At 33.4% G+C, this 16,802-nt stretch overlaps 1 protein-coding gene across 1 annotated transcript in view; it reads left to right on the top strand.

Moving 5' to 3' along the window:
- Positions 1-16,802, top strand: part of SEMA3C (semaphorin 3C) — a 176,351-nt gene that overhangs the window by 99,587 nt on the left and 59,962 nt on the right. Inside the window, exons 6-11 of the mRNA XM_047850415.1 lie at positions 4,769-4,859; positions 8,785-8,904; positions 10,745-10,887; positions 12,441-12,555; positions 14,584-14,653; positions 16,423-16,567. Of these exons, the coding sequence (XP_047706371.1) occupies positions 4,769-4,859; positions 8,785-8,904; positions 10,745-10,887; positions 12,441-12,555; positions 14,584-14,653; positions 16,423-16,567 (684 nt within the window). The remainder of the gene's footprint in view (positions 1-4,768; positions 4,860-8,784; positions 8,905-10,744; positions 10,888-12,440; positions 12,556-14,583; positions 14,654-16,422; positions 16,568-16,802) is intronic.

The following is a 16,802-nucleotide window of genomic DNA, read 5'->3' as shown; positions in this document are numbered from 1 at the left end:
GTTTAGGATAAAAGATCCCCTAGTGTAAAATGAAGATATGATACAGAGAGGTTGTATTTTGAGAGCATTTTCCTTCTTATGCATCACTATCATTGCATTTTATAATGACCAGAGATAGTACTTACTAGTAACACCATGTGCTGATACTGAGATATGGTATTTTTCCTGTATTTACAACCAGTTTGACAGTGAACCAAATTAGGATCACATAATCATTACTTATTCAGTTTCATTTCTTAGATACTATCGACCACCTTCTATCTATCTGTCAAATAGTCATTCATTTTTTTCTCAGAGAGCATTTTCTGAGCCTACTCCACATTTGGAACATCACACACTTTCATTATATCCTATGAGTCTCCCATTTTTCTGTGAGACTGATTCAGAGCTTTCCTAGAACATTTCAGTGATGCCCATCCAAAATGCCTGCAGTCCTTGCTACACCAATTCCTAACCACGGTTCTTCTCTTCTGTCTGCCGTCTTCATCCCCTGTCTTCTGTTCCTGGAAAAAGATAAAGCAACACAAGTAAATAATGACTTGAAATAATGAATAAAACATTAACAAAAATAAATAGTGGGTTAATTTCACTACACATTCATGGACTATTCCTACATCTCATTTTTCGTTGATTTTATAAGATGTCTCCATACATTGGTTCCAGCAGTTGAATACCATTTAAGCCTCTGACTCTGCCAGTCATTAAGCAGATAACCTTACCTTTGAATGACCAAGAATAACACAGGCATTCAAATCATTCCCTGTGCCATTTGAAGCAAATTAGTCACCAAACTTTTCTGCTTGTGTGTTTTTTTGTAGCTTTCCTTTTGTCAGAAAAAAGTTGTGCATTTTCCTTCTCAATAAAGTGCTTTTATCAGTAACCTTTATTACTGTTTTATATCTTCATTTCCTTTCTCTTGCATTTACTTTTTTTCCTGTTTAAAAATAGGATCATGTTTCTTTTCCTTAAATCATTATCTTGGGTCTGTGACTTTTTTCAACTTCTTTTTTCCCTCTTTTACTGATCACAAAACTTCTCAGACTAGTAGGCTATATTTTCTGTTTTACATTTCTGTTTTTCATATCATTATTAAACCTTTCTGATCTGACATTCATTACTACCCATAAACTAAAACTATTTTCTAGTGGCCAAGAGTCCTCAGTGATCAAATTAATTCCCTTAATCTGCATCCTTTTTCCTTGACCGATCTATAACATGTTGGCCATGCCCCCTATTTTTCAATGCCTTTATTAACATCTATAACCATGAAACATTTTCCCATGCCTTCTTTCCTAATTTTTCACCACTTACTCTCTTTCTGGTCCTATTTATTTCTCTTTTATTGATTCAATCTACAAATAAGTATTTATTTAATGATAATGACTGACACAAAATTATATTAGAACTTGTAAGCTACCTTTAAGATATTGATCTTTATCTTGTGTCAAAGGAGAAGCAACTGGAATGATCTTAAGCAGAAAATGGCAAGGAAAGCATTGTGTTGTCACTGTGTATTGTATTATAAATGATTGAGGGTAGGGAGGGGTTGAGAGGGCTGTGGTGAGATCAGTTAGAGAATGGATATAATAGGCCAAGAAAGAAATTATTAAACTCAGGGGAGGGGCAATAAAGACAGAAAGATAAGCACAAAGTGTAAGATGGTGTAGTTGACAGTGGTAGATTTGGCTATATAAAAGGAAATTTACAATGATACAGGTATTGACATTTTTGTTGTTTGTTTTTCATTTTTGGTTTTTGGCTTCTTTAGTTATATAGTTGTCATGAACTGAGATGAGAGAGAACAAAAAAAATCATGTTTGAGGTTAAGGTTTTAAGCCTGGGTTGGGTTCTCTTGAGTCTGAGTTGCTGTTGAAAGATCCAAGTGGAAATGTCAAGTAGGCAGTTGAATATAAACTTGGCTATATAAATGTTTGAGTCGTTTTATTAGAATAACTGAAGCCCAGGAAATGCAAGGGTTTAATCATGCAGAGTACTGTGTGAAAAAAGAAGAGTGATTATGCCTGAGACTTGAGGGTTTCTTAATTTAAGGGCAAGATGGGGGCAAGATGGGGGACCTTCAAACATGACTAAGAAGAAACAGTCAGAGAAGTAGAGAGGCGGGAACAAGAATGTGCTAATGCATGTATTAGTGTATGCGTATTTATGTGTTTGGTAGTAAGAAGTTAAAGACATCTCATTTAAAGGGTTCACTTAATCTGCAATTATATGATCAATCAATAGTTAATAGATTTGTCTATAGTGATAGTGGTTTGAAATTATTAATGGAACAATCAATTGATATTAGTGTTCTTGAAGGTTTGCTGAGCTGTATAAGGATCCATTTTGTGTTGGTGACCAAAAAATCATTATTTTTGTTGAATTTACCTTTTTGGACAACCTTCTGCAAAATACTTAGATATATGGAAACAAGTATGGAGAATGTACAGGTAGACATGCCCTTCCAGGCTGTGGTTTCAATGAAAAAAATCGCAGATTCAAGGAACTTAATATTTCTGCAAAAAACATATTGAAAATAAATAGCATTGAATCTATATGGGTTAACAAAAAAGTCAGGAAGACAGAAGGCTGATGAACTGAGAAAAAATGGAAAGGAGATAAAATTGAAGATTTGTTGCTATGTGCTTGAGTTAGTGATTATTCTGGTGGACTATACTCTTTCTGATGACAAGATCTAGACTATAACTGTGTGAGAATGAGGACGCTGTACAATAAAGAAATCGTTCAGTGGAGAGCAAGTGGTACCTAAGCAATTTCATCAACTCCTGCAATGCCAACTCTCACTTTTTTAGTATAATATATGCACATCTCTGGCTAACTGATCATAGCTGGCTGGCTTTACTAAACATCATTGCTTTTCCTCAATTATTTGTTAAGTAAGGTTATTGTATAAATACTGACTTTTTGGAAAATAGACATAGTGAGGAGTCAGGAGACTGAATTTTAACTTTAATTTTGCCATAATTTAGCTACATGATCTTGTGCAAGTTATATTTTCCTCATCTGTAGAGTTAATTCATTGAAGAAAATCATTCTGTAAGACTTTTCCAGGATAGAGGACTGTGATTTTTTTTAAGTTCTATGATTCCCCCATCATGTCAGTAATATTCTGACAACACATCAAACTCAATGTAACAAAACTGAACTAGTTTTGTTTTCTTTAAGGAGTCAAAACTTCAGAATCATCTTTGTTTTCTTCCTCTTCCTTGAACCACATCCAGTTGGTAATTGATTGCCGAGCTGTGTTGATTTTTACTTTACAAATTCTCTTGCATCTTTACTCCTCTCACCATGATCACTGAGATCCTGGCATGTCAGAGTATTATTATCTAATTCCTGAACTACTGCACTTGAAATCAAATCTATATTCTTTAATCCAGTGTCTGTTTTTATTAACTGCCTTTCTCAATCTTCTTAAAACACCAAGGTAAGACCCAATCTTCTTAAGCAGTGTTTTGATTCTTTCATTTCCATACTCAAAAATATTGAAACTGGGGCGCCTGGGTGGCTCAGTCAGTTGAGCGTCCAACTTCGCTCAGGTCACGATCTCACGGTCCGTGAGTTCGAGCCCCGCATCAGGCTCTGTGCTGACAGCTCAGAGCCTGGAGCCTGCTTCAGATTCTGTGTCTCCCTCTCTCTCTGGCCCTCCCCCCGTTCATGCTGTCTCTCTCTGTCTCAAAAATAAATAAATGTTAAAAAAAATTAAAAAAAATATTGAAACTGAATTTCTTTCAGAAAAATTTTGAAAAACCTTAGCTTGATAATTAAGATCCTCCATAATCTCATGCAACCTACAAAAGTGAAAACTTTGGTCTTTGATTTTTAGTAGTAGCTTTTACTGACTTTATTTAAGAATAAGATAAATATACAAGCAAAATATTCCCTCTCTGTAAGGCTACGCTGACCATTATATTTCAAATTGAATTATTACCTCTCATCCCTGGGTTTCGCTAGTTCTATTTTCTGCTTAATTTTTGTCCTGCCCACTGAGCACCATGTAACATATTCTATGTTTTGTGTAGTATTCTTTTTATATTCATATTTTCCATCATTATATTATAAATTACTTGAGGAAGAAGATTTTTGTCTGGTTTACTGTATTCCTCATGTTTTGTTGGTGTCTGGCATGTAGTAAATGCTTAATAAACTGGCCCTGAAGCAACTAATGATGGCTGAAGAGTGCATGGCAGACTTTTGATGTTCATTTAATATGTGTTGAGTCAAAAACATGCTCAATAAATTTTTGTTAAATGAGTGAAAAACAGTTTTTATCTAAATTATGAATTATTTTGTTGAACCGAGTATAATGCTTATATAACAAAATTAAGTGGTGATAAAAATTTTGTATTTTATAAATGTCTTGATTATTTTGGAACTATTATAATCCTTGTATACATTATTCCTCTATGGACAATTTTCTTCTTTTGGCCAGCGTTCAAGCTATCTAGTTCAGGTTTACAATGATCCTTGATTCCCATGTGGTTTTTGCTGATATAGATTTGAAAACTTATTGAATCAGCTTCACGGGGATTATAGTAGAATGAAAACTTTTACCTACTGAAGTTTGCTTATAATTTATAATTTCTTCATATAGGCCAAGAAAGTCTTAACAAAGTAAATTGAGAAAACATAGGCAAACCAATAAAAAGCATATTATTTATGATGATGCTTTGTTTATTAAAGAACAATCCGGTTAACTAAATATAAAGCTACTTATTATTGCTACATTTGTATTTTATCTATAATAAAGGACCAAGTTTTCGTGATTGACTCCAAGTGTGAATCTGGAAAAGGACGCTGCTCCTTCAACCCCAATGTGAACACGGTGTCTGTTATGATCAGTAAGTCAAAAATAAAAGAAGGAGGGGGAAATATAAAATAAAAAGATTAAAAAAATAAATTCATGACGTGGTATGCCTATTGGGAAGGTAGCATGAATGATAGACCTGAGTGAGGTAACAGAAAGTTGTAAACTGAGAAATTGTAGTTTCTCATTTTCAAGAATTCATGATTAAATGATAAGCAATTATTTTTTCACTTACTATGTTGCTGATGTCATTTCTAGAGCATGTCAACATTTACAAAACATGTGTATTTGTATACATGTAATGAAATATAAAGTAATTCTCAGTGTTTTCTGTAGTTGTTTTTGTAGTATTCAGTATACCCATTTTTCCTCATAAATTTTAGCAATATTTTACAGATAATTAAAATGGCAGTTCTTTCGGAGCACTTGGATGGCTCAGGGGGTTAAGCGTCTGACTCTTGACTTCGGCTCAGGTCATGATCTCATGGTTTGTGAGATCAAGCCTCACATCGGGCTCTGAGCTGGCAGTGTAGAGCATGCCTGAGAAACTCTCTGCCTCTCTCTCTGTCCCTCCCCTGTTCATGTACTCACGCTCTCTCCCCCACAAAGTAAATTTTTAAAAAATGGTATTTCTTTCAAATGAAAGAATAACAAAGTGCATGTCTTAGCCAAATACATTCTCTATCAATTGTCCAGAAGGTACTATACTAAAAAGAGGTGGTAGCAAAGTGACTCCCCCCCCCCCTCATTTTCTATAAAATGTATCAGTTAAAAAGCATGCCCAGTCGCTTGGTGCTATATATATTAACAAATGAATATCTTTGAATCTCAATCATTGGATGCCTTTCTGTAATTCACTTAAAGGCATTCTCTTCTGGTTAATTAAGACACTTCCAGAATATGCCTGACTTAACATGTGCTGCCTGTGGGGACAAATCTGGGATTTCAGTGTGTTGAATGGACAGTAGATGCTTTTACCCTTTGCTTTCTTATGTGTTGCTGGTGATAAATTGCAGTACTTGATAATGGAACAGGTGGAAAGGTGATTATTGTTTTCAGAACACCTTGCTTTTATTCATTTAATGTAGCAACTCATCTTTCTCATATTTGGAAACTAAATTAAGACAGGTACATCCAGCACTGACTAAAATGTAAACTTGGAGGTTATCCAGTGAATTCTTTCCTATGATTATTCAGAGTGGGCAGGGAGGAGATGAAAGTCTATCAGTGGGACCAAGAAGTATAAAGCTTTGAAGTCACAACATACCCAATTATGTCTGATGCAGGGACTTTTCAGATAAGCTTCTAAATATTATTTAATAGAGTCAGTGCATGGAAAGTCTTTTCATTAGGAAGAAAATTGTATTCACCTATCAAAATGGTATGCTACGTAATACTAGATAAATATGTAGAGTTTTTACTTACTTCAAGTTAAATGCTATGAAAATAAAATTCAAAGTTGTGTTAACAATTATACTCATCAAATATCATTTGGAACAAAAAAGGCTTAAAACTGGGCACTATAAATATTCCTGTTAAACTTGTTAAGTCATTTAATAGTTTTGTCCTTAGAGAATTGGATTTGTTTACAAAATTAGTTATTGACTTTCATATACTAAGGATCCAAGACTTCAATTCCTATGCTTATGTTCCTTTACTACCTTTCAATATTTTGATTAACATTAGAACTTGAACTATCAAAGAATCATTAAACTATTTGCTTACCTTAAAAACTGAAACTAAAAGGGGAAAGAAGTTTTATTAGCTTGCATTTGTCATTTTACTTGTTCTATTGATTATCCCTCTAACATTCTCTCCAATATTATCTCCAGTATTACACAATTTGTGTAGTCATCTCATTTTGGCATTTGGGGCTTTATCATGTCTGTTGGATTGCAAGGTACTAAATAACACAGAATGTTTAAAGCGTTTCTATCTGTTAAAGTGCCAAGAAGCATCAAGAATTGGAGAATTCCAAATTTCATAATATAGTTGTGGCATCTAACCCAGTGTGCAAGTTTAGTGCTTTTTGCTATTTTCTCATGCCATTGTTGTATCACAATAAGAAGTCAGATGACATTTCTTAAAGAACCTATAAAGACCCTAATGAGGTTTTTCTGGTCAGTGGAAGTAAAATTCGAAAGCAAAGTATTTTCGGATTAACGTTAGAAAGCACAAGTTTATCTTTGCATAAATCCTCCACAAACATTCTGAAAAAAAAATCCCTATTCAGAATTCTTCTTAAAGTGGCATTGATTATTTCTTATACAAAATAAAGCAGAAACTTCCTTATTCCTGATTTGCTGTTGAAATTACTGAGAATTTAAGACAGGTTATGAAGCCAATTAGACTGGTAGGCTTTTGTAATAGCTAAGACATAATTAATAAGTGGTATGCAATAAGATTAGACTCAGTCCTCTCTGCCATACATCATCCTCTGAGTGTCCTTTTTCCTTTTCTTCCTGGAAACAGATCCGATAATTGACAGCTGTGTTAATCAATCCATTGAATAGCAGAAATTTATAACCCACCATTTGGGGGGTATCAGGTATAAAAAGAATGTAAAATAATTAATTGCAAAATTATTTTAATTGTCACAACCATTGTATCTACAGAATACTTGTGTAGATGCTTCACAAATGTTCGCAGAATTTTGAAGCTAAATTGCTCAAAATGCTTTCATGGACATTTTTGTTATCTCCCTATAATCTGTTCCCACGGACCTCAGACCCCTACTAGGAAGCAGAACTGGGCAACATAATGCCTGCCATACCCACTCGCTCACTGGTAGGGGTCCAGTTCATGACCTGATGAGATCATATTGGAGATTAAAAACATTTCATTCTCCATTCTGTCCTTGGTTAGCTGGTACTGCTTATTACTAAGGAGTGAGACTGGAGTGCTTCAAAATGCTACAGTCCTGCCAAAAGGACCATGATCTGAAGGTAGCCAGACTGATTCTAGAACATCAGTCAAAGAAAAAAACTGCATGGGTTTTTCCCTGGATCAGACCTGATAACTTTTATTCTTTTTTAAATAGACACTTAACTACTATTTTTTACTCTAGGGTCGCACATACCAGTTCAATGCTTACTTTCCTTAATAGGCAAAAATTAATATGGACCTTAACAAATAAGCTCAATGTCTCATGTTGTGCAAATATAGATTAAAACATCTGTTTTTTCCATTAATGATGGTAATTTAATTTTAAAATATATTTTTTTATCTCTGTATTCTATTTTTTACAGTTTCATATGTCAAACCATATGTGTGTTATTAACATAATATTATATTTTTAGCATAATGTTAATAAATTGTGTGTTACAATTGAAAAAGTAGCACTTTATTTACCTTATAGAAACCTTATAGCATAAAAATTAAAACATATACTTTTAATCGTAAGATAATTTTACCATTAATAATATTTTGACAATAAAAACTAATATCTTCAATCTGTTTGGTGAAATCATGGAATTCTTAATATGGTTAAAACTTTTGAAATCATAAGCCAATTCCTGTATTTTACAGATGACAAGATAGAGATTCAGGTGTTAAATGACTTAGCCCTAATTCCCACTTGGTTAATTACTGCCAAAATTAGAAACTGAGTTCTCTCTTATAGTAGTTTTTATTTATTTATTAAAAGAAAGTAATAATTAAGCTATTTTATTATCTTTAACACATATATTATTTCCATGATTTTTGATACATACTATATAAACATATGTATTTAGTATAATTAAGTGCAGGCAGAAGAATTTTTATTTCTATAACAAATAAAGTTGTTTTAGTAAACTCACAGGCAATAATGACATCAGATTACATTTATCAAATGTTTTTATGTGATGGACAATGAAAAACGACAATTATAAACACTATAATTTGTGTGATCATCTAATAAGCAAGTTCTTGATTTCTAAAAAAGATTTAAAATTGTGTTGACATTTTCTTCTTCATAGATGAGGAGCTTTTCTCTGGAATGTATATAGATTTCATGGGCACAGATGCTGCTATTTTTCGAAGTTTAACGAAGAGGAATGCAGTCAGAACTGATCAACACAATTCCAAATGGCTCAGTGGTAAGAAACATTTTGTGCATTTTTTAGAATCATCCTTTAAACTATTTTATTCTCTAATGAAGAAAGGTTAAAATTGTTTAAAAAGCCATGATGTAAGTCACAATTCTGTACTTTATTATTTTTAATATTTAGGATAAATAAATAATCGAAGTAGTCCATAGTTCATATTCTAACGTTTTATTAACCATCATACAATTGTCATAAGATGTATTAATAAATAAAAATGACAGTGATACTTATCATACAGGCTCACATTTAAGAATCTTCTCCAATTATATATCACATAAATATGCTATTTTACTCATATAGTCTGCTTGAATATTTTATTTTATTATTTGTTTAATGTTTATTTATTCTTAAGAGAGAGAGAGAGAGAGAGAGAGAGAGAGAGCATGAGTGCTGGAGGAGCAGAGAGAGAGAGAGACACAGAATCCAGAGCAGGCTCCAGACTCTGAGCTGGCAGCACAGAACCCAGTGCAGGGCTCGAACCCATGAACTGCGAGATCATGCTTGAATATTTTAATGTCAAATCTAAAAAATTTCCTAAATTTATGATAGATATAATGATTAAAATATTTTGAATAACTCCTCCTATTTGTTTTATATTTAGATTATTAAATTATAAAACTGGTATATATATTTTTTATACTTTATTTAGTACTTAATGGAAATCATAGGTATGATAACTTTATGATTATAAGCATTCAGTTGTTTCCAGTTTTGGAGGTGTCACATGAATTTCACATCATGAAAGATATTCATTTGACATTTGAAATGTACAATTTCAGTCAGTTGCTGTTGTTTAGAGGAGGCAGAAACCACTAAGAACTTTGTCATTTCTCCCTGGGGAAGATTTCTAGCTGACCCTAAATTTGGCAATCCACTTAACATTGCATAGCAAAGCATGAATCACCACACTTAAGCATCTTATTTCACTGATGGACAGGCACAAGAAAGCATTGATTGTCCATTTACTTCTTCAATTTATGACACTAGTACATCTGGAAATAGAGTATTCTAAAACTTCTTTTGTTCTTGAAATAAGGAATCCCTCTATGTCTTCAAATGACTGCATTTTTTCCTTGAAACATTTCTCCTTCATTTCATATGCTGTATTTTAAGAAAAAAAATGTGTTTTTCAGATCTTGGACTCCCTACTCATTCTGCTTCAGTGAATTTGAGTTTATATTATATGCACTAGATTGAGAACTATACTTTGAAAAACAAACTTTTTTTCCGTAAAATGGCCATTATATTCCATGGGAAATAACTGGTAGAAACGTTTTTAGTTTTTTAGAACTCATCATTGCCCAAAGAATTTTTGCATTTATTGAACTTCTAGAATGTATTGTGGATAGGGAAAAATAGTTTTTTTTTTTTAAATGCTTATTTCTATTTGAGGGAGAGAGAGACAGAGAGAAAAAGCATCAGGGGGGAGGGGCAGAGAGACAGGGAAACTATTCGAAGCAGGCTCCAGGCTCTGAATTGTCAGCAAAGAGCCTCATGCAGGGTCTGAACCCAAGAACTGGAGATCATGAGCTGAGCTGAAGTCTGACACTCATTCGAGTGAGCCACCCAGCGCCCCCCAGGAAAAGTAGTTGAAGCTGTTATATTATAGATATATTTTGTGGCACTTGACATTCCAAATACAATATGTTGTGTGAATACAATTACTGCTTATAGACTTTGTGCCTATGAACACTGAATTGTTCTTCTATACCAAGGATGGAGAAGGCATGTGCCTGTGGTTTACTTGGGTGGACAGTAGATAGATTTCCATCATGAGTATATATATATATATATATATATATATATATAGTCTTTGTATTTTTTTTTCCAGAACCTATGTTTGTGGATGCACATGTCATCCCAGATGGCACGGATCCAAATGATGCTAAGGTGTACTTCTTCTTCAAAGAGAAACTGACCGACAATAGCAGAAGCACAAAACAGATTCATTCCATGATTGCTAGAATATGTCCTGTAAGTATTAATCCTGTCCTAATTTGAAGAAAGACTCACAAATTCAAATTGTATAAATGTATTTTCTTTTGCTAATAGTTTATTTTCCTACTTTCATCTACTGTTACAAATTAACTCAATATTGAGAGGAGACACTTTAAAGATTTTTTTTAATGTTTATTTATTTATTTTGAGAGAGAGAGAGAGAGAGAGAGAGAGAGAGAGAGAGAGACAGCATGCACAAGTGGAGGAAGGGCAGAGAGAGAGGAAAGAGAGAATTTTAAGCAGGCTCCAGGATGTCAGCACAGAGCCCCACATGGGGCTCAATCCCACGAACTGTGAGATTATGACCTGAGCTGAAATCGAGTCAGACACTTAACTGACTGAATCACCCCAGTGCCCTGAGAGAAGACATTTTAACTTAATGTTTATTCACATCGGTCATATGAGATAAATAAAAAAGCTTAATTCAAAGAAATATTTTGGTCATGGTCTTATACAAATGAGAAGTTTTGTTTAATTTTTGCTTTTCTACTTAATGCATTCATCCATTTAATACATTTGTATTAAAAACAAATAGCTAAACTCTACATCACAGAAACAGAATAATTCTTGTGAATAAAATACAGCAAAACCTCAGTAAGGACAATTGTTGGGGAACTATCTACAACAGTGAAAATTAAGAAATGCATTAATAAAATACAGTCCTAGTTAAAAGCAGTAAACAAAATGGTCTTGTATATAAACAGCAAGTATACGGAGCAACTCAAAAAAAGCTCATGATGCCTTCTCGTATAAGATTTTTACAGGTTTTCCCTGACTGATTTATGATTAGCATATTTTGTGCAAAAGTGTTTCTTCACGTGTTTAGTATTTAAAATCATTATTTTTAGATATTACAGTGTTCCACTGATTGTGGAGGTCATCTGCTCCTCAGGCAGTAAAGGCAGCAGAAGGGATGAAAGGCTTCTGGACATACAGAAAACAATCAGTAGAGACTGTATGTGAATGATCCAAACACCACTTTTCCTGCCCTCGCCAGAGAAATGTGTATATTAAAGCATTTGATTGGAAATACTGAGGACTAAATGCTGACACAGAGAAGTGAAGGAGAGAAAATAGACTATTGGAGACCATTTGCTAGAAGTATAAACATACTTTCCTGACCACAGTAGCATCTATAATCTTCACTGCATACAATAATTTATGTTCATATTGAAGACAATGAGTTATCAAGAAAAGGCAAATTAAATTATATGTTCTCCATAACATTTCAAAGGTATTTCATCATACATTGTTAAATTTAGAAAGCTTTAGGGCATATATTTATTAAACTCCTCTTTGAAACATTTTCAGTTGATACCATATTGGAGAAAATTAATTGCATAGCTATAGCTATTTTATAAAGCAATATAAATCTTAAATATCCCTCTTTTTTCGATATGCAGATATAGTTAACATTTGCATACTTCGGATTATAACAACTCCCCAAGATATACAAATCTAAGATGAATTTTTAATACACTCTAGTATTTATTTAAGCCATCTGAAATGTGTTTTCAAAATGGTTTCAGAATGACACTGGAGGTCTGCGTAGCCTTGTCAACAAGTGGACGACCTTCTTAAAAGCGAGGCTGGTGTGCTCTGTAACCGATGAAGATGGCCCAGAAACATACTTTGATGAATTAGGTACATGGATTTGAGATTGAAAAATGTTTTTGAAAAAGAGTTTGTAAAGTTTATATATTTTAATAACCTCTGCAGAGGATGTATATTCCATGAATGTTCTCAGCATAAATCATGTGCCAATTTGAATGAATGATGTTTACTGTTCATAAATTTCTTTAAGTACTTTTTAAATCTGTTTTGCCCCTGAGTGCACTACTGAAACATTTACTTCACTGAATTACTCAAGATATGTGAATGAGTGTGTGTCTCTGTGTATGACAGAGACAGAAAGAGAGGTGCTTGTGTAATTGACAAATGAGTAATGATGTATTTGTGCTTTTATAATTTTTTTTTAATGTTTTTATTTTTGAGAGAGAGGTAGACAGAGTGTGAGCCAGGGAGGGGCAGAGAGAGAGGGAGACAGAATCCGAAGCAGGCTCCAGGCTCTGAGCTGCCAGCACAGAGCCTGATGCGGGGCTCGAACCCACAAACCGCGATATCATGACCCGGGCGGAAGTTGGACGCTCAACCAACTGAGCCACCCAGGCGCCCCTATTTGTGTTTTTCTAAAAGAATGTGTATTTCCTGTGCATTTAAATTCTAATATTCTGGGACGTCTGGGTGGCGCAGTCGGTTAAGTGTCCGACTTCAGCCAGGTCACGATCTCGCGGTCCGTGGGTTCGAGCCCCGCGTCGGGCTCTGGGCTGATGGCTCAGAGCCTGGAGCCTGTTTCCGATTCTGTGTCTCCCTCTCTCTCTGCCCCTCCCCCATTCATGCTCTGTCTCTCTCTGTCCCAAAAATAAATAAAAAACGTTGAAAAAAAAATAAAAATAAAAATAAATTCTAATATTCTGATTTGAAATCAGTTTGTATGCAAATACAGCTAAATATTTTTACTATTAATAGCTAATTAGCAAAATCAAGGTTGGATGGGAAAATTTCAGGGTGGAAATTAAATTTGTACTCTAATCAGCCCTTCTTGGGTGACCCTGAGATGAATTACTTTCAGGATGTGTGACGTAAGTAGAGTTATACCAGGTCAAATAAGAACTAACGATCTGATTCCTTTCTACCAAGAAACAGTTCTCTTTTTAATCAGAATAACTTGATACACATCATAGTGTTATGTTTACTAAGTGCCATTTAGAAATGACATTTATTTTGCTTTAACCCATTAAAATGTAAACTACTGGCTATTCTCAGATTTTTTTTTACCTCATCATCTGAGAGGTAAGCAATAAAAATGGGTTACATCTTTTTTTTTTTCCCAGCAAGAATCTTATTTGCAAAAAATGTTACTAAATTCAGACCTTTCTTGTAATTGTGACAATTGATTATTCACTGAGGTTTCCTATCAGAAATCTACTTCCAGGTTCTGTTCTGTGGTACTGAGCCTTACTATCTGTACCTTTGTCTTTGCCTTAATATACTTTAAACTTTTTGTTATTAGGCAAATTATCAATTAAGTAAAAATGTCACTAGCAATTTTAACCATAAGCCAAAACAGTCTTCTTTTATATAAGGAAAAAAGTCGCTTTGAGTTTTCTTCCACATTCCAGCTTCCAACCCTATGTCAAAAAGAAACTGTGAACGTAATACTTTTTTAAATTTAAAAAACTATTATGTTATCTTTAAAGGATATTTAGAAAATGCATACAAAAGAAGGTAGGAAAATATAGCTCTGCTAACCAGAAATACTCACTGGTAATCTTATTGTAATCTGTTACATAGTTGTACGATTTTCACATGATTCTAGTCTAGATTACATACCACTCTATACCTTTTCACTTAATATTACTTCACTAGCATGGTTTCCATAAGGTTGCAGTCTATATACATCCCTATAGTGTTTGTATGATATTTCATTTAATTCACTTTACCACGTGCCTTTCATTGGGTTCACTTAGTTGTTTCCAGATTATAATGATACTGCCAGAATATGCTTCTCGATAATATTTTTCATAGTTGAAATTATTTTCTTGGGGTAAATTTTTTTTAAATATGGTTAATATTTGGGAACTTTAAAAGAATGATATTTTCCTTTTATAGAGGATGTGTTTCTGCTGGAAACTGATAACCCAAGGACAACACTAGTGTATGGCATTTTTACAACATCAAGGTAATTATTAAACAATTATAGCTTATGTGTTAAACAATAAACTTCACTAAATGACAGTAATTATTACAAAACATTGTTTTCAGTTTTTAATTTTACAAAGCATTCAGGATATAACCATCCTGTTTTATTACTTTTGCCTGGTGACCAAAATATATTCAAGCTGAACTAATACTTTCAAAATGGTTTTGTACAGAGTATTTATAATGATTATATGCTATTTTTCTCAAAGAAAGGAAAATATGAATTATAATGTAGGAATAAAGTATATAAGATATTTTGTTTTAAGGAAGTAGTTTGAAGATCCATGATTCACCTAAAACTTTTGGTATTTCTACTAAAATAAGTTTTACTTCTGGAGCAATCTAAAATGATGACTGGAAACTAATAAAATAGTGCACTAGTTTTCATATCCCTTATGGCAGTATTTCATATACTGGAAAATAGGTTTAATGTCTTCTAACTTCTCTGGGATGTCCAATCCTAATTTTCATATATTTCAAGACAACTTGCCATCTTCTCACCTTTTCCTAGATATATTTGTGTTTAATTATTTTACACTGAGAATGTTACTCAGAAGGCAGCACAGTACCCAAGCGATAGCAGGGCCAATGCAGAATGTAATCTGTGCCTTTTATTAGAAAACCAACCAAAAAACAAAAATTTGAAGATTTTAGCATTCTTCTTTAGCAGGGCAAGCACAGCATCATTGTAAACTGTAATGGTCCATTCAAGGAAAAATAAAATCGCAAAGATATTGATTATATGTCATATTTACATTTGCCCTATAAAATATGTAAAAATATGTCCTACAGGATGAATAGTTTAACTCGTGTTCTAAAAGAGAAAGTGGTCTTGAGTTAACTGAGAAATAAGTGAACAAAGTGAAAAGAACCAAATTCTTCAGAAGAAAATTTTTGTTTCAAAAAAATATTTCTACAGTTTTTGTTTTCCCCAACACCAATAATCTTTTGAAAAATTCATAATTGTCATTTCTGAGCAGCAGTGCTAATGATTAATGACATATCTTGTTTTTTTTCAATGGGCATCTAAGTTTTCCCTTAGGCATCTAATTTAAGAGATATATGTAAGTCAGAGAAATGTTTGTTTCAGTCAATCTGCCTTAGTGACAACAGAAATAGTTTTTAGTAAGGATCCAAACACATTCTCTGAGATTATATTGGCGTTAATGTAACGAACTTTTTTTGGACTTTACTGTTTTTGTTTTTCTTTTTCTTTTTTGTCATTAACAAGGAAAATACATAAATTATGACAACTTAGACTTCTCTGACTACTCTTTAGGATAAATGTGAGAACATTCTCACGTTAAAATAATCTTAAGACCAAGAAATACAGTTTTCTCTTAATGAGATTTATTTCTTTCACTTAAATTATGATAGATTTTATTGACAGTGACTTAGAATTCAAATTCATATTTTTGAATAAATCATGAATTTATTTTTTGTTGTTAAGATAAACTAGTTAGAAACTCTGTGACTTGTCCTATATTTTGGAAACATTGAGAACTCTTCTATAACTTATTATTGTCTACAGCCTCCATGAAATGGATTAAATGTTTTAATGCTTTATGTACCAATGGCTTATTTCAAAATAGGAGAGATTTTTTAGCTTTACAGTGTGTACTGTAATGTTCAACTTTTCCATGATGAATTATCAACTCTTCATCACAAACTTTGCCATCTGTTTTTTTAAATTGTATTTAGAAGTTAAAAAAAATAAGAAAATGGATCTCTTTCTGTTTCTTTTTTTAGCTCAGTTTTTAAAGGATCAGCAGTGTGTGTGTATCATTTATCTGATATACAGACTGTGTTTAATGGGCCTTTTGCCCATAAAGAAGGGCCCAATCATCAGCTGATCTCCTATCAGGGTAGAATTCCGTATCCTCGCCCTGGAACTGTAAGTATCTAGGAAAATTTCTTTGTTATTTTGCTTTTTAAAAAACATATATATATATAACTTACCAGGATATGATATCATGTTGATGTTTATTAAATATAATCGAAGGGAGCCTGGGTGGCTCAGTCAGTTGAGCGTCCGACTTCAGCTCAGGTCATGATCCCACTGTTCATGGGTTCAAGCACTGAATCAGGCTCTGTGCTGACAGCTCAGAGCCTGGAGCCTGCTTCAGATT

This window comes from Prionailurus viverrinus, chromosome A2 (genome assembly GCF_022837055.1).
Source record: "Prionailurus viverrinus isolate Anna chromosome A2, UM_Priviv_1.0, whole genome shotgun sequence".
Classification (NCBI taxonomy): domain Eukaryota; kingdom Metazoa; phylum Chordata; class Mammalia; order Carnivora; family Felidae; genus Prionailurus; species Prionailurus viverrinus.
This window is presented reverse-complemented; position numbering and strand designations above follow the sequence as displayed.